This window comes from Brachyhypopomus gauderio, chromosome 15 (genome assembly GCF_052324685.1).
Source record: "Brachyhypopomus gauderio isolate BG-103 chromosome 15, BGAUD_0.2, whole genome shotgun sequence".
NCBI lineage: Eukaryota > Metazoa > Chordata > Actinopteri > Gymnotiformes > Hypopomidae > Brachyhypopomus > Brachyhypopomus gauderio.
Window position 1 is genome coordinate 21,967,682 of NC_135225.1, and position 18,970 is coordinate 21,986,651.

Below are 18,970 nucleotides of genomic sequence, written 5' to 3' on the forward strand. Positions count from 1 at the left end.
ATCCAGCTCTCAGCCTTATGTTTATTAAAAAATACTCACACAGAGGAAGGGAGAGAGGGAGAGAAGAGAAAGAGACAGAGAAGCAATGATCTGCATCACACCACAACCTTGTCTATATAAGATAAAAATATTCAAGACCTTTTTGTTATGAAATTATTTGAACAATTCTGGCTTCTAACCACAACAGGTCTCCTCGATCTGCGTTCGCCCATAGCACAGTCACAAATAAACCATGCAGAGACTTTTTTCCTCAAATCAGGTACCTTACTGGTCAGGTGTGGGAGGGGTTACTCATTCTCACTTCACCTCTACAACTTCAAATGGCAGTAGGCAGGGGGGTGCAGCAGACAGCGGGCCAGACCTGAGCCCAGTAACGGGATCCCCCCACCGCCCCTCTCGGCCCATCTGGACCTGGTTAGCCCTGCTGGAGCGCTGCTCATTATCACGCCACCGGGGGCCCAGCAGGGCTAATCCTGCACCCTGAGAGCCGCCTTCACTGTGTCACCACCGCTCACCCCCAGCCAAATTAAACACACACTCGCATGCACTCCTGCACGTGTATGCACACACACGCACGCACACGCACGCCATCCGACCCCTCTTGAAGCTGGCACTACAGTAACATCCCTACCTCTGGGAATCTGCACACGTTACACCCCCTACCTGCCGTGTTTCCTACCACGGCCCAAAGTGCATTCCACATCGTGCGTGATAATCCTTCAAATACAGACGGCTTGCTGAATGGGGTCACTGCTAGAGCCATTGAGGTAGCCGTTTAACGCACACGTGCACTCTGGGAAACCTGAGAGAGGAGACGCTGCCTCGGACTGGCGATTAGAGCCCCTCCCCCACCGTTACTCCAACACCACGGGCCAGGAGCATCTCCTCCATCCTCTCCTGTTCCTGCTCCTTTCATCCTAGCGTTCCAGAACATTACCAGGAGGGCTAGATCTTGATTTCACAGCTTGGAGTCGCTTTCACTCAGCGTGAGTAACAGGATAAACATTATGCCTCGTCTTCTGTGTAGGAGTAATGGCATCTTTTTCGCGATCGTCTGTTTGCATAGCCTCGACGTCTGTGGGTGAAACCTTGACACTGTCACCCCAGCGTCACCTCGCTGGACAGCCTAATCACTGCACTTTTGCCACGGAGACGACCAGAAAAACATACATAAGAAGACAAGGTGGGGGATGAAAACACCAGGGCAATAAACGAGCTCCAAATCACAAGCATATGGTAGCTTGGTTACCCAAGAGGGTCTTTGTTATAGACCACAGCACACTGTTAGTCAGAGCCGGGGTGGTGAACATTCCTCTACCCTTAGCTATACAGCAACAAAAAGGAAAAATTCAGTCCAACAGGCGGCTCACACAGGATATGCAACACTGCTACTGAACTTTGAAGCGTTCAACTTAATCAAAGACACTTGATCCAGCCAATCAAAGTCCTCAAGAGTAAGGTGTTGGAAGAGTTCACTTAAACGTTCAATTACAACTGATCATGCTCAACAACCAACCGTTGAACTCTTTTGCGCAAGGTTTGCATTTAGCAAACAGATTACTATGCTTCACTTGGGGACACCTCCCAAGATAGGTGAGGAGAACCAGGCCTTGGGGACACTAACCCAGCTGTTTGCTAGAGCACTGTGAGATGTCTTGTTGAGCTCGGAGTGGAACCACCACTCTGTGCTTGGTGCACTTTCCACAAGCGCTCGGCCTGTCCTGCACACCGCTGCTCAGCTCCCAGTGTGACACAGACCAAGCGCACATTGTGCAGGGCTGGGGGAGTGGCAGCCCTCACAAGAGAGCAGCATGAGGAGGCTGAGTGTGTGTACCACAGCAGCTGAGCAAGGGGCTTTAGTGTGAGTGAGTGTCTCTATGTGTGTGTGAGAGAGAGAGAGAGAGAGAGAGAGAGAGAAATTACAGTTATGGGGCGAAAGTGGTACCCGATGTCCATAAAATCTTGACGACTAATTACCCAACACCACTGTTAACGAGCATTTCCCCTAAGGACAGACACATCGTGGACCAATAAAACAGCATTTAACAAAGCGAAACAGAACCAGGCGGCCAGATGCAATAGAGACCTATCTCTGAGCCCGGGTGGGGCAGTAAAACAGGGCGTGTTGCACATTGCCTATTGCTGGGCTGAAAAAGATGGGTCCCGTTAACCACACACAAACATGGCTGGGTAAACGCTACCAGGTGAACGGGCGAGCGCAGACTACTCGAGAAGCTAAAATTACTTCAGTTTACTCTCAACCTGAGCAGAGATCAGATCATGTCATTGTTTACAATTCCACCAGAAACAGCTCATGTCTCACACAAGCTGACACACACACACACACACACACACACACACACACACACAGTGAATTTTAGGTAAATGCCCAACATGTGATGTTAATTGCCCTTATAAATCTGCATTAGTGCAATTCCCAATGAACACTGTAGAAATGCAAACGAGCAGTCATCCCTCCCATTCACTTACGTTTGGTGCCCAAGTGCCAAAACACATTACACATCAGCAGCTAATAAGGAGATTAACCAACAGCTCGTTTTGACGTCAAAGTCATCAAAGTAGACCCAAAGGTCAGAACATGACTCACATTCTTACTGATAGAAAATGTTCAATTGGCTCAATAAACCTACAAGGCAAGCATCTTGTGCAACTAAAACTAGAACAATAGCAAATTTAAAAAACTAAACTAAACTAAGAACAAAACACACTTAACAAAACACAAGAGCTTATTTGCATTTCCAATAACATATATACCGCTGAGGATTGCTTTCTTTAAATTAAATTCGTTAAATTACGAAACGGTTGACCTTTAGTCCGCATCTGACTAAAAACCTATAGCAAGAGCACATGAACTAGTGCATGTGTAAACTTATGTAGATCAGCTGACAACCATTCTAACGACCTAACATTTTCAACAAATGTCAAAGTCTAATATGAAATCACCTTTGGCATTTATGCTGGCTGACTGAATTAATATATGATGCCCTATCGCATCTGTGGGCTTAAAAGCTTCAAGCCAGGTTATAAGATTTATTGCGTTAAATAATTTTATACTGCAACCTGTTCTACTCATTACACATCTGCAAGAACAGGTCGAGATTCACTGTTGGCATATATTATCTGATTAAATATGGGTGAATTTACTGAATACGTGAATATATTTTTTAGAATTTGCACGTTCGATGGTAACTAAAGAGTTATTTTTATGAGGATGTCATTCTACAGCTTGATGAGCTAAAGGCATAACCCTGCCTCATCTAACCCTGCCTCTCATTCTCAAACCTGAAGATTTGCCTTTTCCACACATGCGTGTGACACAGATAATGCCACATCACACTGGAGTGACTTACATGAGGCTGGAAAGGGAGAGTGTTCCAGGGTCAGACAATGTGGAATGCGCATCTCCAAGTACACATGCTGGACACACCGGCCCTGGGGGTTGGGCTTGTCTGGCTAGTAGGCTTGACGAGGTGCTAAAATCCTGACTCTTATAAACGTTAACGATCTTCATTAGAACTGTGGCACTGGGCCTGCTGGGGGGGGGGAGCCAGGATGGACTCCTCTTCCTCCACAATCTCTCCATCCTCCCACTTTTAAAACTGAATCTGTTAAATAAAAGAGTGTCAGCCACCTGACATTTCCTGAAATTGCCCGCAGTGGTGTGGGGCCTCCACCTCCACACTGGACCGAGCGCCGGACACCATGGCAGGAAACGAGGGGCGATGCCAGGCAGGACGTCGTGTGAAGGACCAGCCACCAGCCTCGTGCCATTTCGCAATTTAAGCGGTTCATTTCTATTTAATTGGGGGTGGATTTAAACAGGAAGACGCACGATTGAAACAGCAAGTAATGAGTGTCTGTACAAATACTGTCCGTAGCAGAGCCATGCAGGGTGGCTTGTTTACGGCACGCACTTGGAGAGAAGGAAAAAGCTTTGAAGAGTAGTTTCCACAATCTCCAGAATCTTAACTGTGTTACACTGCGTGACATTCACAGAGCCTCTGGCTTTGAGGTTAGCTAAATCAATGCTAATGTCATCTCTACTGAGCATCATGAAACAGTTTTGTTGATTGCTTTCTTTTCTCAGCTTCATTGTTTTCCTCGGTCAACCTGAAAAAGTCTTCTCTGTAAAATATCATTTTGTCAAACTAAAACTAACACTGCATTTAAAGGAATGACCTTTAAAATCTCTCTCACTCCTCAGTGCCTGACACTGGTCACACACATCAAAGAAAGATATTTTCTGTCCTGCTTTCAGATGCTCAGTGTTTGTTGCTCCGTGTGTGTGTGCTTTGCGTGGCCCGTGCGTGCTCCATAAAGACAGGCCGTTCCAGTTCCCTTACACCACCCACATGTTCCACTGATGTTCTACTGCTGAACTGAGAAGGTCACAGTAACGTGACAAACATGCCCTCACACACGAGCCAGCTGGATGTGATGGAGCTACAATGACCAGTCTGAATGAAAAAATACATATATTACTATGTATGTACATAGATATATATATATCTATGTCTACCTTTGCATGTATCTGTCCATTTTTGTTTGTATCTATTAATTGTATCTATTGTATCTAGATTAATCTCACTGATATCTTGAAATTAATCTAGATTAATCTATATTAAAATGGCTCATATGCGTGCTACCCAAGTAACAGTGATGTCTCTAATCCAGGGGTGCTCATTACGTCGATCGTGATCGACCGGTCGAAGGAAGTGTCGGTCGATCGCGAAGGAATGTGCGTAGATCGCGTCACATAAAATAGTAGTAGATGAATCGCACATCTGCACTGACGGTTGTATTTTGATTGACATTCACGGTAGCCAATCTGCAATCCACTCAACAAATTACGTTCGCCACCCCCCCCATCCCCCCCGCTCAACAAATTACGTTCGCCGCCACCCCGGTAGATCTTTCTGACTTGGTCATCTTATAAGTAGCTCGCAAGCTGAAAACTGTGGGCACCCCTGCTCTAATCTTACCACTTTTTTCGGTAACGAGTAATATAACGCGCTACTATTTCCAGTACAGTAATCAGATTAAAGTTACTTATCCAAATAACTGTGCGTTACTATTTTTATTTTCCTTAGTAAAAATATTTATTTTTGCTTTCTTCTTGGCTCAGTTCTACTTTTGCTTCTGACCGTAGCGCTCGACTCCGCACACTGCGCGCGACCCTGTGAGAGCGCGAGCACGTTTTACAAGTCATTTTTTGCATTGTCCTCCCGTAACGATATGTGGTAGTATAAAGAAACACCCCTCAAAAACAGGGGAAGCAACATTTACCTGATGAATTTTAATGTTGCTTTGTGTTCCACGTTTGAAAAGTTCTGGAATTTTGACTAACGTAGCCTACTTTAAAATGCTTGAAATTGTAATGATATTTCGTTTCACAAGCTGTTTGACTGAACAGTTCGCTTGTATTACGTTTACAAATAAATTTACAAATAATACCGCGCAGCTACACAAACGTAATGTCAGGAGATATTGTAGCGACTACTACTCCTCACGGCGAGTCTTGCCCTTTAAGTGACACTGGGGGGGTGGCGACGGCGCGCGCCAGCGTTGCGTTATCAATAAAGTTTCCCTCCTCGGGATTTTTGGATTAAGCAGTTTCTGCCTCGGTTACCGAACCTGCTTAAATACATTGTTACTGTTAAAAATGCACTTCCAATAAAGTGAGTATTGGAAAAATTTATTTTGCTGCTGAATGTAACTATTAAAGTAACTACGTTGTAATCTAACGTAGTTACTTTTAAAATCAAGTAATCAGTAACGTAACTAAGTTACTTTTAAAAGGAGTAATCTGTAATCAGTAATCGGATTACTTTTTCAAGGTAACTTAGCCATCACTGCCAAGTAATGACTAAAAGTCAGTTTTTGAGATAGGGTTTCTTAATACAGAGGGTGCATTAGACCAGGGGCTCATCTCCTGTTTCCAAAATGCATCAATGACTGCTTGAGGAAGCTGTTCTACTTTGATACTTGAAGAAAAAAAAAACATGCTCAATAAAATTCAGTTAAACATGAAAATAGTACTGTAAGCCTGGATACTTTAAGAGGGCATATTCAGTTAAACATGAATTTGTAAGCCTACATACTGTTCATTAAAAGGGGTTGATAACATGTTCATTCAGTTGTGTGTGTTGAGCTTGTAACAACAATGTCATAGCTGTGGGTTCAGAGTTGGTGATGTTCTCATTGCATGAGGTGGAAAAATCCAGCTCAAAGACCCCTGAGGAAGGGCTAGAAATCAGTGTGCATGTCAACAGATGGTCTGAAGACTACACACCTACAAGGTGAGGCAACAGTGCAGATGTTTCCAATGAAGAAGCAGATGAGTATATCAGTTGCCTTATGCATTACGATATAATTTTACATTAGCAAATTATACCGATTTACATTTTCAAATTAACAAAATAAATTATATTTCTCTAATGTACAAAGCCTCCAACATTACAAACACCAATTTTGTGAAAAACTACCAGCAATGCTATACATATCTGTATAGCTGCATGCTGATTCAATATATATGTATGGGTTACCCGTTAACAGAGCTTGTTATAATTAATGCTGTGCAGCCTACACAATTACTTAGAGGTTGGTAATGGATGATAAACATGACATTAGTTGTACGTCTGCTCATGAAACTGCATGAAGGGAGGAATTTTGTTTTCTGGATACACAATAATGATGATTAAGCATTCAAAATGTATTAACAAGTGGATTCAATAATTATATTCACTTACCACTAGTGGTGAGTCACAGAGGAACCTCTTAAACTGTTAACAAAAAAAGGACAGAACATTACTAGAATTTACAACACATGGTATTAATAACATAACAGGGTGAATATTCTTTCATTTCAATATTCTTCTATTTGAAATTTAATCCTACAATAATCATGAAGCTTCATGTAGTAGAGTACACAAGACATGGCCTCCCTGACTGTAAGAGTATTCCTGTCTGAGATGGTGTCCAAATTGCATATTTAATCCTTTTTCAATAACAACCTTCCTTCCATTTAGTTTCATCATTCATCTTCCCTGAAGGTAGATTATCAAGCAGCACATGGTAACAGGGGCTACAAGGTCGACAGAAAGAAGCAGCTTTTGTGAGGAGATTTACAGCAAGCTTCATCTGTGAAGTCCCTGCCCCTCCGCTTAGGTGATACTGCTTTGTTTACTGCCCGGATGAGTCTCGCTGCTTGCAGATGTGCAGACAAATGTTTCTGGTTTAGCTCACAGATTTGAGGTAAATGGAAAAATGGGTTAAATTGTGTCAAGTTTACATTTGCATGCATGCCACTTATGCATGTAGATACACACACACACGCTATGCCAAAACATGTGATGTATGAGGTGTACCTACACAGAAACTTTGCCAATGTTGGCAAGGGCTACAGGAAAGAGTGCTTCAGTTAGCCCAAAGCTAAGCAGCTGGGATGACCACCATGTCTCAGCTACACGGATAAATACTGAATGTGTGTCCTCTGTCTCAGTTACATGGACATATACAGAATGTGTGTCCTCTGTCTCAGTTACATGGACATATACTGAATGTGTGTCCTCTGTCTCAGTTACATGGACATATACAGAATGTGTGTCCTCTGTCTCAGTTACATGATACTGAATGTATGTCCTCTGTCTCAGTTAGATGGACATATACAGAATGTGTGTCCTCTGTCTCAGTTACATGATACTGAATGTATGTCCTCTGTCTCAGTTAGATGGACATATACTGAATGTGTGTCCTCTGTCTCAGTTACATGATACTGAATGTATGTCCTCTGTCTCAGTTACATGATACTGAATGTGTGTCCTCTGTCTCAGTTAGATGGACATATACTGAATGTGTGTCCTCTGTCTCAGTTACATGATACTGAATGTATGTCCTCTGTCTCAGTTACATGGACATATACTGAATGTGTGTCCTCTGTCTCAGTTACATGGACATATACTGAATGTGTGTCCTCTGTCTCAGTTACACGGACATATACTGAATGTGTGTCCTCTGTCTCAGTTACACGGACATATACTGAATGTGTGTCCTCTGTCTCAGTTACACGGACATATACTGAATGTGTGTCCTCTGTCTCAGTTACACGGACATATACTGAATGTGTGTCCTCTGTCTCAGTTACACGGACATATACTGAATGTGTGTCCTCTGTCTCAGTTACATGGACATATACTGAATGTGTGTCCTCTGTCTCAGTTACATGATACTGAATGTATGTCCTCTGTCTCAGTTAGATGGACCAACACTGAGTGAAGGCTTGTCCTCTAGGCACCAGAGGCTGTTAACTTCATTTCCGTTGGCTGGCTGCCCTGCTGGATGCTCACCTCATACGAAGTGTGTGAATATCTCTCACTTCGTTCCTCCCGCTCACATACATACATGCACATACACGCACACAGAGAATGGAATGGCCAAGACGGTTCCAACACAGACACATGATGACAGATCCAGAGGGGTGCAGGGCCCTTATGGATAACACAGAATAATTAAAATGTCATGTCTATCATGCCTACCATGACACACAATCAATAGCAATGTGCATCAGAGTGAGATGTGCAAGAATGTGTGAAAGAGGGTGAGAGGAAAAGAACATGAAAGTAAAGCAGAAGACGTTCTCAAATCTAGAGCACATTTGGTGAGGTGTAGACTGGGTGAGTAAGGAAGCTACACCTGTAAATCACTCTATATAACTGACATGCTCCTTCCCAGCCCACATTATATATGTACACATGCACTAAAATGCACAAGAAAACACAAAACCATTCACACACGTTCTGGAGAAAGCAAGCTCCCACAGGGAGCTACTTCTCATACTCGACAGTGCTCAAGTGCTGAAGACAATTAGCTACTGTCTCTGTATGGATTTCTCTTCATTTGCTGTCCTTGCACTAAACACCAAAATAGGTTTGGAATAGGAAAAGGGTAAAAGAAAAGAAAAAAGGAGATCAAACTACCAAGAGATTACAGCAACAACTGAAGCTTGAGGCACTGGCAACATACTCTTTTGTACCAGTATCTTGTTTCAGTGGGGCACACCAATTTTCTTCATTCTCTATCAAAATCAGAATACTACTAAGGCATTCCATGCTGGGACAATCTTGAATTTCTCATTCGTGCATGCATTTGTATCCGGTCTAGCATCTCACTCACAGAACCAGTCATCTGTGCACAATTAGGAAGGCAAACGGCAAGCAGTCATCTTTTATTTGCAAATTCATGCATGTACAGTGGGGAAAATAAGTATTTAGTCAGTCACCAATTGTGCAAGTTCAAGATGAGAGAGGCCGGTAATTGACATCATAGGTAGACCTCAACTATGAGAGACAAAATGTGAGCATTTGGATGTTCCAGAAGAGTATTGGGAGAATGTCATATGGTCAGATGAAACCAAAGTAGAACTATTTGGTAAAAACACAACTCGTCATGTTTGGAGGACAGTGAATGCTGAGTTGCATCTAAAGAACACCATACCAACTGTGAAGCATGGGGGTGGCAACATCATGCTTTGGGGCTGTTTCTCTGCAAAGGGACCAGGACCACTGGTCCGTGTACATGAAAGAATGAATGGGGCCATGTATTGTGAAATTTTGGGTGCAAACCTCCTTCCATCAGCAAGGGCAATGAAGATGAAACGTGGCTGGGTCTTTCAGCATGACAATGATCCCAAGCACACTGCCAGGGCAACAAAGGAGTGGCTTCGTAAGAAACATTTCAAAGTCCTGGAGTGGCCTAGCCAGTCTCCCGATCTCAACCCCATCGAAAACCTTTGGAGGGAGTTAAAAGTCCGTGTTGCCCGCCGACAGCCCCAAAACATCACTGCTCTAGAGGAGATCTGCATGGAGGAATGGGCCAACATACCAGCAACAGTGTGTGCCAACCTTGTGAAGACTTACAGAAAACGTTTGACCTCTGTCATTGCCAACAGAGGATATACAACAAAGTATTGAGATGAACTTTTGTTATTGACCAAATACTTATTTTCCACCATTATTTGCATATAAATTCTTTAAAAGTCAGACAAAATGATTCTCAATTTTTTTTCACATTTTGTCTCTCATAGTTGAGGTCTACCTATGATGTCAATTACAGGCCTCTCTCATCTTTTTAAGTGGGAGAACTTGCACAATTGGTGACTGACTAAATACTTATTTTCCCCAATGTATGTATACATGTGTACACACACACTCACACACCAGATAATGGTTAATGAGGTGCTGAGTCCTTTTATCTTCATTAAACCATCATCCCACTCCAGCTTCAGAGTGTTGCCACTTCATTCAACAGGTAAAATATGCTCACAGTCTCTCCCACACAAAGGCCCCTACACCCTCTTGTTGTTTACCCGTCAAAGGTCCCATTCATTCCTTAATTTTGCAGTGAATCACATCTTGGCATATGTATCCAATCCAATTAGTTGCAAACTACGAACAGGAGGTTTTAAGGTGATACAGAATACGTGTTTCAGAACACCAGAGGAGAAGAAGGGGTGACAGAGATCTTGCATTCCCTGTTATTAACATATCCTATTTCTTAAACTTAGTTGTTGTGTGCATCGAAATGGCAGATGAAAAAACAAACCACAGGGACTTGTGACCTGAGCAGGAAGTTTAAAAGCTCAGCTGTGAGATGAGGCCATGCTAATGTGAAATTAGGCAGGATGGAATCACCTCCAGCAGAGAGAAGGCAAGCTGGAGCTAGCCAGGACACCTCACGTTTAATACTGCCAACGCCAGGACCCCTCACGTTTAATACTGCCAACGCCAGGACCCCTCACGTTTAATACTGCCAACGCCAGGACACCTCACGTTTTATACTGCCAACGCCAGGACACCTCACGTTTTATACTGCCAACGCCAGGACACCTCACGTTTTATACTGCCAACGCCAGGACACCTCACGTTTAATACTGCCAACGCACCATTAAAGGCAACAGCAATCTCATGGCTACCTGCAGTTTTCAGTTGTGGAGGTTGCTGGGGGCAATATGCAGAATACACCACTCAGATATTAAAATATACATACATATAAATAGAAAATAAAATGTATATTACTGCACAGCCATAAATACAGAGATTTATACAATAGCATGCACTGGGAACCAAAATGGTCACTGTCATTTTCATGTTCAAGTTTCATGTTTCACTTAATATCACAGGTGGCCAGTAAGCATCACTGACGGGATTTAATGGCTTACAGTGATCTTGGTTTTACAAATGGAGTGTGGTGCGTCTAAACCAGGTCAACACTCCTTCCCTGTCTCAGCCTCCTCTAAACACATGTTTCTTGTACTTTTTAAAAAAGTATTTTTCAGCTGTTTTCAGGAATGGATAAACCTAATAAGTACACCTGTCATTGACAAAATAGAAAACAGAACATTTTCGGCTGCAAATTAATGCCAGACGTAGTCCTGGTTCTTTGTGAGATGTATGTGTCTGTGTGCACTACCACAGCTACCAATTAAACCATTCATTTTTGGCTTGTCTGCTTCACTGTTACTCATTCCATGAACACATCTCACATGCCCACACTGATCTCACATGCCCACACTGATGCCACCTTATGCACTCCCCGTAACTGGGAGACACAGTAAAGTTAATATAAACATACCATCACAGTCACCAGAAACATACATCAACTGGACACCATATTATTTTTTATTACATTCATGTTACTGGTATGGGCAGCCTAAGGCACTGATATGACTACTATACTGTAAATATGTTCAACATGAACTGAACGATCTTAACCATCCAGACTGCTGTTGTAATGCGCCAACCAGACTGGAGTGGAGACTTTCCTTTCCTGCGTCTTGCTTGATGTGTCTAGAGATATCTCACAGTTGTACAAAATGTTTTTATTCTTTTGGGATTACTGGGTTACTTTGTGACATTTCAGCTGGAGTTCAACCATTTAAACAAACATTATAAGGTCAAACATTACAGAGGTCTTGTGGTAAATATCTTTATGGACATATTTGTGTAAAACAAATTTTCTTAATTTAAGAAAAATAAAGAAAAAGTAAATCCCCCCCCCCACCCAAAAAACATTTTATTATTTGATAAAAGGCTTTGAGCCTGCCCGTGTCCTAATGTAGGTTATTGTACCAACGCCCACTCACAAACAAACCATCAAAAACATTTAAATACATTTTGCAATCAATTTTGCCTGTGCATTTTCACCCAGGAGTTTCAACAAATGTATGAAACAAGAGTGCATGCCGTTCACAAGAGTAAACAAAGCAGAAAACTACAGGCTAACACACTGTGAAACTCCATTGTAATGCAACACCAAGACATGGATGTACTGGAACAACCTGATATAGGTAATCAGCATCCACCTTCACCACACAGATCAAGTCTTCATTATCTGTGATGACTTTGACAAAACAAAACACTAACTTCTGCTCTGTGCAGTGCGTTTGTTCCACCCAGGCCAGAAATGCTGGCTGGACCTTAGTTAATGCAAACAAACAAACACACAGCGTGCTCACTATAGAAAGTGTTCTGGCACTGGAAAAGAATCTGGGTGAGACAGCAAACCCTGAGAGCGTTTAATTCTTAATCGCTGCTTTTTATAAGCTGAAGAATTTATGAGATTGCTGAACCCCACTGGCAGAGCCGGGCCAGATTCCAGGCCTGAGGGGACCAGAATCTCTCCCAGGTTACTGAGCAAGTCCAGCAGTCCTTCTGTCTGCTGCTCTCTCCTCTCCCCGTTCATCCTCTGGTCCCTTCAGGCTGGTGTATGTGACGGATTAAAGGTTTAGGAGACAGTAAGGCTTGGGCACGGTAATGTAAGCAAGTGGCTCAGAGGTAGCAGCAGAGAGTGATTATAAATAGTGAAACATACTGGGACTTTCTGCCAACAAATGTGGTAAAGCAATTGTGGAGTCTCACAAATTGTTCTGTAATGAGAATTTCCTGCAGCCCATCAGATTACATTCCATTTTATTCCAAAGATCTTTGTGGATCCATCAATGGGTAAAGCACATTTTCTAACAAATTTGTGTATTTTTATTAGTTGAATACTAGTTTAACATGCTAACAGTTTTCCAGAGAGGTATCTAGAATATATCATGAAGAGTATATCATATAACCTGGAAATTTCCATTAGGATTTGAGACATGAAAGCTAGCATATCCATTTAGCGGCCAAGCGTTCCTTTCAGTACGCAGCAGTGATGTCAGGAAAAGAACCATGCCAACACAGACTACAAAACAGCAATGGTTAGAACTTATAGAAACAATGCAAGATCAATGTGTGTGAGAAAACAAGAAAACTCATACCTGACTTTCTTCACATTCAAATGGGGAGTCGCCGTGAATGGCCATCTGGTAGCGGGCGTAGAGCGCCACTGACTGCTTGTAGGTGGCTAAGAAGCCAGGGTCCTCAAAGCTGACCGGTACTAGCCTCACCTAGAGGGGCAGCAGGAAGATGGGGCAGTTAAATGGAGGGCAGAAAGGAAAAGGCATCAAGGGACCTGGCCCAACAACCAGGAGTGGACAAGAGACGAGCATCAAGGGACCTGGCCCAACAACCAGGAGTGGACAAGAGACGAGCATCAGGACCGTTGAATTGCAAACAGAATCAGGATGGTAAGAAGTGGCCAAGGGCCCCCAGAAAGTGAAGGTCAAAGAGGATAATTAGAGAGATAACAAGAATGAGAAATGTGAGCGATTTGATTAACAACAATGCATGTAGAGGGTGTATTAACAGTAAGGCCACAGCAATGAAAAAGGCTAACACAGCACTAGTTTTACAGTGTTGAATCATGAAAAACAACAAACCACTCCTTCCTATGGCACACCTGTTTCTTTCTCATGTCCAAATATCTGTAAGCCATTAGGTCTTCCTTGTTGTCCTTACACCATAAAGGCATAGCTCATTACCATCATTGTTTAATTTAACTATAACTAAAAAATGGCAACATGAAATTGCAAATAAGAATAAAATGAGAAATCCACCAGGTGTAATATAGCAGTGGGTGTGCGATTCCTGCTATGAAATGCATGGATATCATCACATGAAGGACAGTGGGGATGTGAAGAGGAGGCATATACACATGAGCCATGGCAACAAGCCTTCAGTGGGAGAACCAAACCAATTGTTAAATGCATCACCATTCAGTGTGAATTCTACAACAAAGATCTACAAACAAATCCTCTCAGTTAGCAAACAGCTCATGGATGTTGTCTGTAACTACCTTACTACCTCATGCAGCATCTGGGTCTGGATTGCAGTACTTTCTAAAGGCTACTACATGGGTTAAAGCCTACTACATGGGTTAAAGCAAGAAATTTTCATTTGACTGAAAATCTTTCCTAGCAAAAGACAATGCCAGCAATTACTGACAATGTGGTGTAGTTGGGACACAGCCTCTTTTGCCTAATTCTACACAATAAACACATTTATAAAATATATTTATCTAAACAGACTGTGTAAGGAGAGAAGAGAGAATCTATGAAGCGACAAAATGCAACACCTGAGCAATAAATGTACATAAATGTTTATATAATGGAGTTATCTGGGGGTGCTTTTCCAGAAAATTATTTAAAGATCAAGTCACATTTAGTGAATCCTGGTGAGTTTTAAAAGGTATGAAGCTCTCTTGTTTTTATCAGATTCACTATCGCAAAAATATAAGCCTTACCTGCTAAGTAGGTATGTTACAAAAAATTAAATGTGCAAAAATGGCAAATTAAATCACACCACTGGATAGAGCTTTTAAATACAAACAGAACAACACCATCCATGTTAAATTGGTTTAGAAATAAAAAAGTTGACATTTTAAATGGAAGAAACGCACCCTGCAAACATGACTTTGTTCATTGCGCTGAGTTACAAAATTGGAGAGGTGCACGACCTCGCGAATCGACAACGCGCGTCATGTTTGCGGAGTTTATACACCTTTACAAGGTGGAATTCAAGCACTTGTACGTCACTTTCAAGGTCCATTTCAATATTTCCCAGCACATTAAACTTTATTAAGTTAAATATTTATACATATACTCGAAATGATTCGAAATAATTCGTTTTTAATCACATTATTTAATGGTTGTATATTTTCAAAACGCCCAATCTTAACGTCTTCACGTTCTCTCATGTTTCGTCCTGGAATTACAAGAGGTTTCGTGTTTCCCAAAACGTTCTTAGAGCCAAATACTTCGTAACCTCGTTCTTACGTACGAGGTTAAGAAGTACTTAGCGCTAAGAACGTTTTGGGAAACTCACCCCTGTTCAGTCAGACAGATATTTGTTGTGAAACGAAGTAATTACAATTTCAAGCATTTTCAAGTACTTTAGCCTAAATTCCAGCACTCTTGTGTGGAGTCGCGCGCTACGGTCACTCGTATAATCACGCAGGCAGGAGGGAGGTAACTTTTCTACGTAATGTCCAAAAATCTGAAGGCGTGATGACCCTCAAGTCAATCAAGTGACACCGCCGTCATCCATCCAGCGCTGATGATCCAATGAGAGGAACATATTTCCTCAAAACAGATAGGTGCGTGTGTAGTTTATTATGATTTGACGGATTTTTTCCCCAAAAAAACCAAATCCGTCGTAGTGACGTAGAACTTTAACCCATGGGCTACTACGAAACCTCCCAACCCCGAGTTATAATACTGAAACAATAAGTGTTTATAAACAGCTGATTATAATCCTGATTGCTATATCAGTAAAAGTGCATGCTAGGTCCAAAATCAACGCTCACGATACAAAACAATACTACTCCACTTAAGGTGCTCAAAAACTTCCATATTTTGATAAATATATTTCAAACCGAGCATCAGAATGGGGAAGAAAGGGGATTTAAGTGACTTTGAATGTAGCATGGTTGTTGGTGCCAGACGGGCTGGTCTGAGTATTTCAGAAACTGCTGATCTACTGGGATTTTCACGCTCACAACCATCTCTAGGGTTTACAGACAATGGTCAGAAAAAGAGAAAAATATCCAGTGAGCAGCAGTTCTGCGGCGCAAATGCCTCATTGATGCCAGAGGTCAGAGTAGAATGGCCAGACTGGTTCGAGTTGATAGAATGGCAACAGTAACTCAAATAACCAGTCATTCCAACCAAAGCATGCAGAAGAGCATCTCTTAACACATAACACGTTGAACCTTGAGGTGGATGGGCTACAGCACCAGAAGACCACACCGGTTGCCACTCCTGTCAGCTAAGAACAGGAAAAAAAAACACTGCCTGGTCTGATAAGTCTTGATTTCTGCTGCGACATGAACATGAAATCATGGATCTGTCCTGCTTTGCATCAACTGTTCAGGCTGGTGGTGGTGGAGCAATGATGTGGGGGATATTTTCCTGACACACTTTGGGCCCATTAGTTCCAATTGAGCGTTGTCTTGACGCCACAGCCCACCTGAGTATTGCTGCTGACCACGTCTATCCCTTTATGACCACAGTGTACCCATCTTCTGATGGCTACTTCCAGCAGGATAACGCACCATGTCAAAGCTCAAATCATCTCAGACTGGTTTCTTGAACACGACAATGAGTTCACTGTGCTCCAATGGCCTCCACAGTCACCAGATCTCAATCCAATAGAGCACCTTTGGGATGTGGTGAAACAGGAGATTCACATCATGGATGTGCAGCCGACAAATCTGCAGCAACTGTGTGATGTCATGTCAATCATGGACCAGACTCTCTGAGGAATGCTTCCAGTACCTTGTTGAACCTCTGCCAAAAAGGACTAAGGCAGTTCTGAAGGCAAAAGGGTCCAACCCGGTACAAGCAACGTTTACCTAATGAAGTGGCCAGTAAGTGTATTTGGTTGTAATACTGGAATCCTAACTTGTAGTTATAGATCTTTTTTTTTGTTTCCTTTTTACCAACTCACATTTCAGTTTGATGGATTGGAGAAATAAACACTAGCAGACCACCAATGGTAGCTGTAGGATTATTTAAACAAAAATTAGCTGAACTCTTGTGTTGGCTGAAAGTATAAATTTTACCTTATGGCTGGGCAACTTTGGATCTGTTTAACCAGTGGAAAAGTTGTAGAATTAAGAATAAGTGTACACTTGTTGTTATGTGTGTTTTGAATATATATTGGGACATGAAGACCCACTACAATATTGATTAGCTGGAATCATCACTTAAGGTTAAAGGCTTCCACAGAAGAAAAACCCTAACCGGAAAAAAATGTAAATAGAAATATCACCAAACATCATACCAATTTTCAATTCTTCCATGCCCTAAGGCCTAATCAGACTAGCTATATATCAGACTAGCTATATCAGAAAACCTTCACTTCTCAACTAGCTTCTCGTGCCTAGTCAGCTCCTGCTGCTTTTAAACAGGTTGTCAAGCTTTCTGTCTCCATACATAAACATGCCTGGCTGTATCTCCCACCTGCAGTGTGGAAGTTCAATATCTCTTCTTTCCCAATTTCGTAGCTGTTCCACTGCTTTAGAATGATTGGACAGCGAACTATATAAAACCAAAGATGTGAAACACATACGATGGCCTTGCACTACAACATACTTCTGTCAGACATTCACTTCCCTGGGTCCCCCAATGCGTGTCTACTAGAGAGTGCCCTACACATGCTATTCTCTCAACACAGGTTATTTAGAAACACTAAAACTCACATTTATCTACTGCATGTGCTTCTAATCTGTTTGGGAGAAAATTCAAGGCAAATGTAAAAGATACCAAAGCCATGAAAATAAGACTATGTTTTAGACTAAATTCAGACCAATCACCTGATTAGCAGTGTTTCCAGACTTGTGAACGGAGCAGAGGTTAAGAGTCAAAAGCTGCTGATGAAGCTCTTCTGAAGGTAGACCAGTGGCAGGGAAACAATGCAAATTTACTGGTACTCACCAAAACAAGATGGAGGCAAACCCAAGTAACTTATGACTAACCACCTCCCCAATTCACCAAGACACCTGTAGAAACACTGTGTGCCTGCTACTTATGGGAGTCGTTTTCTCATTTCCTTTTTCCCTCCTCCTTCTTGCCCTTCTTTATGAGGACTTTATTCTTTCAGTCTCTTGCGCGTGCGAGTGCCTACTGCTCCTGTGCTCTCCTGGCTCTGACCTTGCCTGGTTTCTGTTCCCTTTGAACAGGTTACTCCATCTCACCTGGCCAGTGCAGTCTGTTTGAAGACACAACTCATTAACGTCAGAGGGCCGTGGTCCGTGTGCAATTCCCCACTGCCCTTGTTTTCACTCAAGCAGCTGCATCTACTCCTCACCACTATACACCACCCCAGGCTCCATATTAAAAATCAACCTACACAAATTAAATCAGATGTAATATAAAATTATATTCATTTAAAAAAAAATTATTGTTGTTGCCCAGAGTAATGAGTATTGTTGTGAAGTGTAGCTGGGGTGTAAAGTTATAAGTGTATACTAAACCTTGAGGGAGGCCATGTCATATGTACTCGAATTAAGTTTGGATCAATAGCTAAATAAATGTATTAAAACATTTAATCCCACACCACCACCACCATGCCAAAGCTGGCAGACACCTGACCTGTTTCTCGCTAGGCTTGCTGGGTACATTATGGTGAATGGCCATCTGGTAGAGTTTGTACACTTGGAACGAGGCATTGAAGGAAGCTCTAAACTGTGGGCTAGGGGGTGCAGAGCGCACCATCCTCACCTTCAAGAGAAGATGTGCAGGAGGATGCTACTCAGAAAAAAAAGTACACAAGAGAGGAATGGTCAAGAATAGAAGAACAAAAATAAGAAGCAAACATAAATAACTTCTAATCAACTTTTAAAAATACATTCTAATCTAATCTAATAAGAATTTTGACAACATGTTTGTAATCTCCTGAGTTGGTTGGGTGAGAGCAAGTTTAAGGACAATCTGAGTACATTTCACAATAAGATAAACATTTTAAATAACTTCTCAAGCTTTAAACATTTTGCAGCTTCCTACCAACTTTATAATTATTTATAA

At 42.1% G+C, this 18,970-nt stretch overlaps 1 protein-coding gene across 4 annotated transcripts in view; it reads right to left on the reverse strand.

Annotated features, from left to right (window-relative positions):
- Positions 1 to 18,970, reverse strand: part of ate1 (arginyltransferase 1) — a 54,955-nt gene that overhangs the window by 6,772 nt on the left and 29,213 nt on the right. For 3 of the 4 annotated variants that reach the window (XM_076975661.1, XM_076975660.1, XM_076975658.1), the window contains exons 7-8: positions 13,325 to 13,453; positions 6,771 to 6,803 (exon numbers count right to left, since the gene is read on the reverse strand). In XM_076975661.1, the coding sequence (XP_076831776.1) occupies positions 6,771 to 6,803; positions 13,325 to 13,453 (162 nt within the window). The remainder of the gene's footprint in view (positions 1 to 6,770; positions 6,804 to 13,324; positions 13,454 to 18,970) is intronic. The other variant, XM_076975659.1, reaches the window with a different exon arrangement.